The 6,772-nt window shown below is 50.1% G+C and overlaps 1 protein-coding gene across 1 annotated transcript; it reads left to right on the top strand.

The window, feature by feature from the left end:
- On the top strand, window positions 1-5,976 carry Lamtor1 (late endosomal/lysosomal adaptor, MAPK and MTOR activator 1). The gene is made up of 5 exons (XM_005368802.2): window positions 1-147; window positions 4,025-4,170; window positions 4,366-4,443; window positions 4,761-4,887; window positions 5,376-5,976. The coding sequence occupies exons 1-5, from the start codon at window positions 106-108 to the stop codon at window positions 5,466-5,468; spliced, it is 486 nt and encodes a 161-aa protein (XP_005368859.1). The 5' UTR covers window positions 1-105; the 3' UTR covers window positions 5,469-5,976.
- The last annotated feature ends 796 nt before the right edge of the window (window positions 5,977-6,772 follow it).

Raw genomic sequence — 6,772 nt, forward strand, 5'->3', positions numbered from 1 at the left:
GCGGGGGAGGGGAGCTGGCGGCAGCTGCGGGTCATGTGACCGGAAAGGCTCCTGACGGACGCCGTCCCTCCTCGGCGCCGCCTGAGCGCCCGGCCCGACCCCGCCATGGGGTGCTGCTATAGCAGTGAAAACGAGGACTCGGACCAGGTGCGGCGCGGCTGGCGGGTTTGGGACTGTGGGCTTCGACCGCGGGACTTGGGGCCCAGAAAGAAGCCCGCAGCGGCAGGGAGCCGGACTGCAGGCTCACGGAGTACGGAGGCCTGGAGGGGACAGATTACAGAGAGGACGCCGAGCAGGGCTCCTACCCTCTTAGGGATCCTGGTCTTACTCTCAGCCTAGGGTGGCACTGGCCGCCGCCTGACTCGGCCCCTCCCCTTCCACTTTCTGATACCCTCAGAACTTTCACAGCTTGAAGCCTCAGGCTGGGTGCCTGGGACGCGTTCACATTCCCAGATTCCTATCCCTTCACTGCTGCTTGTATAAGTGGACTTTACGAACCCGTTCTTAGAGATAGGTAATTTGAGGCACTTAGTCTCCTGAGATAAATAAGAAATTGGTGGATGTTAGAGATGTAATGTCATCGCTGGCCTGGTGTCGGAAGGCCTCTGGAAGTTGGTGGCATTTGAGTTGGCTAGTGAAGAATTTAGTAGAGTGGAGACGTCGGGATGTCAGGGAAGCAGTAGAGATTAGCTTTGACCGATATGGAGGAAAGAGGGGATAGGGAGTTGATTTTGTTTATGTGTTTGGCTTCCTGTTCCCAGTCTGTGCCTGAAGGTTCCTCTAGCTAGAGACTGCCACTCAGAAAAATGTGACTGTAGAGTTATTCCCTTGGAGAAAACATTAGCTTGGAGAGACTTACAGGGTTTTGTATTTGAAGTTTTCCATCTCCCCCTTGGTGCACCTCATTCCTCTGCACACCGCAATCCCTGCCCCACCGGGTCAGGCCACTGGCCACACCTTTTAGAGTTGCCTAAAGCCTGGGTTCTGCTTCCTACACAGAGTAGGCACCGAGCCACAGAGAACAGTTTCCCCGGGCTCGTGGAGGGTACAGTCAGAATAAGTGACATCACTGTACTCGAGAGGTTGTTTTTTCACCAGCGAACTGTAGTTCTTGAAATTGCAGTTCAAGAAAACGTGATTTGTTTGGCAGGGTGATTGGTTCCGGATCCTCGAACATGTTATTTGACCTGAATTTGACAAGCCATGTAGCAAGAATCTTTTACTTCATCCAGGCCTACTAAAGGAGAGAAGAGCATAAACAGGAACCCATCCCAAAACATCCAGAAAGGAGAGGGCAGTATTCCTGCCTGATGGCAGCTGTGGCCTGGTGGGAAAAGGACACCAACTTCCTAAAATTCCACCTTCCCCTGATTGAGTCTCATTTCTGGCTGAGACAAGGTCTCATGTAGTCCAGACTGGCAAACCTGCTGTGTTGTTGAGGATGGCCTTGAACTTGTGATTCTCCCGCTTCTGCCTGAGTCCTGGGATCATAGGCCTATGCCATGGATGTCCAGTTTATTCAGTAGTGGAGATCAAACCCAGTGCTTTATGCTTGCTAGACATGTACCAATAGGGTCATTTTCTCAGCCCTCCTGTCCCCAACTGCCTGCCCCTTTATTATAAGAAAGCCATCCCTCTTGGCTTACGCTTAAAATCCAACACTTTGGTGACTGAAGTGGAGAACTGCTTCATGTTTGGGGCCTGTCTGGCTACATAGTTTGGGGCCAGTTTTGAGGTACATAGCGAGCCTGTCTCAAAGCAAAAGAGAAATGTACAAATATTAAGGTCTTCAGAGGGCTTTTACATTACCTGTCATATGAGTTAATATCTGTTTAAAGCTGAGGAAAAAGCTCAGAGGGTCTAAGGTTTAGTTAACATTAGAAGTACTCTAGCCAAAACTGGGCGGTGGTGGTGCACACCTTTGATCCCAGCACTCAGGAGGTAAAGGCAGGCGGATCTCAGTGAGTTCGAGGCCAGCCTAGTCTACAAGAGCTAGGCTCCAAAGCTACAGAGAAACTGTGTCTCAAAAAAACAAAACAAATAAAATGAAATAAAAATGAAGTAATCTAGTCAAGGTGTGTTCAAGCACAAGACGTGGGCTCTCTGCACTGAAGAAGTTGCAGGCAGACGCTGTGGGCTAAAGTAGATGGTGAAATCTTAACTCAGGCTGTACTGGCTTGGGAGGCAAACTTACTCCGTGTACCACTCATTCTTTGGGCATCAGGTGATGTCAACTTTTGGTGGGGGGAGTAGGGGTGACTCTGGCCTTAACTGGCTTGGAACTTGCTATATAGACCAGTTTGGTTTTAACTCACGGATCTTTTTTGCCTTCCATGAGTGCTGGGATTAAAGGTGTCCACCACTACTCTTGGCCCAGTTTGTCTGCTCTTTGGGGTTGCTGGGCCTCTTCAGGAAGTTAGAAAGATAACCTTGTTCTTGAACCCCTGATAGGGGAATGGGAGTGATGATGACACTGTGGTCCTGCAGGAAGATGTCAGGACTGGGGATGGAAAAACGGACACAGGAAGCATTGTGGGTCTCGTTAGGAGCTAGCAGCTAGCTTTCCTTAGAGATCCTTTCATCTTTGGCATTTTTTCTTTCTAGCCTGTTAATACTGAAGAGGGAGAAAGGTTGTCTGGGAACCTAGAGGTAAAGGGGGCAGAAGGCCATAGATGCTTCCTTTTGCCAGGGTGAACTGGGTCAGGTGACCTGAGGAGGAAGAGCAAGGTGGAAAGGCTGAGCCTATGTGGGGTGGGGCAGGCAAGACAGGAGGAAGTAGCTCTCTGTAGGGTGAGTTGTGGGCAAGGGATCAGCTCCTGCAGCAGGGAAGCTGGGAGGAACTGAGACAGGCTGGGAGGAGAGTGCTGAGACTGGCAGTTGGCCATAAAAATTGATGGGTCAGCATTGTCTGGCATTCCCTCCTTTACACTCTATTCCTCCAGAAGTAGCCTACATAGACATCAGCAGGTCTGCTTATCCAGACTGCACCTGACACAACACCAGCGGGATCTAGGGCTGATGGACTCAAGGCAGTGTTGAGCCTAGAAAGCAGTAGATTAGAACAGGGATCTGAACCAGGACAAGGAAATAGTTGTAGAAGATAGACCTGGTTTAATTCTAGATCCATTCTGGTGGTAATGGTTGTCTGTATAGGCTAATAGTAGCAGGGCTGCGAAAGACTGAGGAGGGTGTTGGGGAAAGAGTGCAGTTTGGCAGGGAGGAGCAGATCCACTGTTCCTCTGAGGTCAGCACATGCCAGGTACCAGGCTACAGGAGGGTGAATGCTCAGAACATACCTGTAATCTCAGCACTGGGGAAGGTAGAATCTGGACACTGGCAAGTTCCAGGCCAACTTGGTTATATAGTACCAGGGCAGCCTAGGGAACATGGAAAGACTGTGTTGTGTGCATGTGTGTGTTGTTTCTTGTGATGGCCTTACAAAGATCCTGGAGAGAACGAAGAGAGGATAATGGTTGTGTCTCAGTTGTGGTCTAGGAGTTTCTGCCTTAAGGTAATATAAGGCAAGTTATAGTGGGCCTGCTTTGTCTTGGGGTTCAGGGCCTTGTCTGGCCTCAACAGGGCCTCACCGTGTTGGGGGACAGCATCCTTCCTGGGAAGTACTTCTTCCAGTGAACCAGGAAGGCTGTTCTTGGGTTCTGACTTGTATCCATTTCTCCTTTACACCCTTATTTTGGTACTTTCCCACTTGCTCAGGCTTCTAGTTTCCAGTAGCCTCCAGTAGGTGTTGAGCAGTTTACACTCAGGCTGCAGGACTGCTGGCAAATGCCTGCTTTGTTCCTTCCTGAATGTTTCAGGTTCTCTAGGTTCATCCTAGACCGCCACCAGCTTTGGGCCAGTCAGAGACTGAATATTTTCTGACTTTGGATACATCTGGACACTTTGAGTTACCTTTATAAAAATAGTATTTAAAGGTCAGAGCTGGTCTGAGGAGAGGACCTGTGAGAAGAAGTGAAGTTTAGACTTAAGGTCCTGGGGCTGACTTTTTTCTACTGGCCCCTTCTAGGATCGGGAGGAGCGGAAGCTGTTGCTGGACCCCAGTAGCACCCCCACCAAAGCCCTCAATGGAGCTGAGCCCAACTACAACAGCCTACCTTCAGCTCGCACAGATGAACAGGCCCTGCTTTCTTCTATCCTTGCCAAGACAGCCAGGTGAGTGTCACAGGACCAGGCAGGGCCAGGGGAATAGGACAAGGTCACTAGGGAGAAATGCCTCTGGGTCTGCCCTGGTACAGTGGGCAGCTGGGAGTATTAGTGTCAGATATCATTGGACTTGAACTAGCACTGATACTTGTCTGTGCTTCTCTAAAGCAGCTGTCATGTCTTCTCTGTCTCTTCTCTTCAAAGCAACATCATTGATGTGTCTGCTGCGGACTCCCAGGGCATGGAGCAGCATGAATACATGGACCGGGCAAGGCAATACAGGTGAGCACAGTGCCAGCCTCCTAGTCATTCCTTTCTAGCTTTGGAGTCTGGTCCCCGTCCATGCTCTTCATTTGGGTGCAGCCCAGAAGACTGACTACAGATCACTTAGGCGCCTCAGGCGTTCAAGTCAGCCCTGTTTGCCCAATATATTTGATCAAGGGTGATCAGGCCAAAGGAGTACAGCCAAGTGAGTTTGTGATAAGCTGTACCCTGTCACCATGGCCCCCTGGCCATGGTGAGTGAGGCTTGCTGGGCAGGGTAGGGCAGGGCAAGCTTTGGCCTAATTGTCCTTCCATGACCCCTCCCCTCTTGGCCAGTACCCGCTTGGCTGTGCTTAGTAGCAGTCTGACCCATTGGAAGAAGCTGCCACCGCTGCCGTCTCTCACCAGCCAGCCTCACCAAGTGCTGGCCAGCGAGCCCATCCCCTTCTCTGACTTGCAGCAGGTGAGCACTCCTGGCCTCTCCCCTATCCCCTTCCCACACTGCTTCACAGAAGGGAGGGAGCCTGGCCTATGGTGAGCCCAGCTTATTCCCACCTTGTTCTCTTAGTTGTTATAGCCTTCTTAGTTCTTCCCCACACCCTTTAGTCTTCCAGCATCTGCTTCCTCTCTCCCGCCCTCCCTCTTCTCTCTTACTCCTACCAAAGATAAAACCCAGGACTTTGTGCATGCTAGGCAAGTGTTCTACCAGTAAACTACAACCTAACCCTTGTTGTTGTTTTTTTTTTTTTTTTTTTTTTTTTTGAGAGAAGGACTCACTGTTACAGCTCCCGATTTAGTCCCCTGAGTTATGGGATTACAGGCAAGCACCATCACACCCAGCTCTTTCTGGCTTTCAGTCCTTCATCAGTCCTTTTATTGCTATTTCATCTTCCACTTTCCCAGTTCTCCCTCTCATGTCTGTTCTTTTCCTCCCTGGCTCCTCTGCCTCAGGTCTCCAGGATAGCTGCTTATGCCTACAGTGCACTTTCTCAGATCCGTGTGGACGCGAAAGAAGAGCTGGTTGTACAGTTTGGGATCCCGTGAAGAAAGGGGTCCTGGGACAGCTCTTTCCTCCTCTTCATCCCGTCTCCACCCCACCTCTTCTGGCCCCAGCCTCACTGTGGCATTCTACAGTACTTAACCTGCTACTAATCACGGAGAAGAACGTGGAGGAAGAGAATAAGGCTAGAAGCCTGAGCAAGTGAGGACTGAGCAAGGGAGGGAGAACCGGTGGCCACTGGCCTTCAAGTCCTGGCTGGGGTGAGGTTAGGGCCAAGAGGACAGGGCCTGGCAGATCTTCACAGTCATTGGGAAGATGGAGATACCACTGTAAGGGTGAACGGGAGACCTAGGGGAATCCCCTTTCCACCCTTTCTTTTGGCCTCCAATTCACTCCTGTCCAATTCCCTGACTTGGTGCTCATAGGCACTTCACTAGGGATTATGACCAGGGTCTAGATGAGCTTGAATCCGAATTGAGTTTGTATATCTAGCACCCTGGGTTTTTACGTGTTTGTTTGTCACCCCTCGATAAAGGAAGTCCATTCATTTGTGTTGCTGGCTCAGCCTGCTCTGTCCTGCCCACTACTCCACTGTGTATTTTTGGCTATTCAGAGTTTGTGAGCAGTGAGATGCAGAGCATTAAAGAGGAATCCAGGAGGCAAAAGTTCAGGGTTGCCAAGTCTTAGCTGATGGAGTGTGGGGTAACCTCAAGTAGGTTTTCCCTATTTTCCCTTATCTATTGATGCTAACATTGTCAGAGCTGTACATACTTGAATCGGAGGCAGCTGTGATTGTTGGAGTCCTCACCAGTTCAGCAGGCTTACACATAGTCCCTAGGGGTGGGAGGAGGTCATATTCCACTGGCTATTCTTTTCAGGAAATGAAATTTTGTTGTTGTTGTTGACTATGTAGTTTAGGCTATCTTAGAACTCACTATGTCAATCAGGCTGGCCTTGAACTCACAGAGATCTGACTGCCTTTGCCTCCAGTGCTGGGAATAAAGGTGGGTGTTACCACTGGCCATCTAGGAAATGAAATCTTAACCAGAATCACAACCTGAAAGTATAAAACTACTCTGCTCTAATAGAAATAGATCACAGGCTGGGCGATGGTGGTGTACGCCTTTAATCCCAGCACTCAGGAGGCAGAGGCAGGTGAATCTCTGTGAGTTTGAAGCCAGCTTGGTCTACAAGAGCTAGTTCCAGGAGAGCTGGAATGTTACACAGGGAAACCCTGTCTCGAAAAAACAAACAACCCGGGCTGGAGAGATGGCTCAGTGGTTAAGAGCATTGCCTGCTCTTCCAAAGGTCCTGAGTTCAATTCCCAGCAACCACATGGTGGCTCACA

This window comes from Microtus ochrogaster, unplaced genomic scaffold, assembly GCF_000317375.1.
Source record: "Microtus ochrogaster isolate Prairie Vole_2 unplaced genomic scaffold, MicOch1.0 UNK41, whole genome shotgun sequence".
NCBI lineage: Eukaryota > Metazoa > Chordata > Mammalia > Rodentia > Cricetidae > Microtus > Microtus ochrogaster.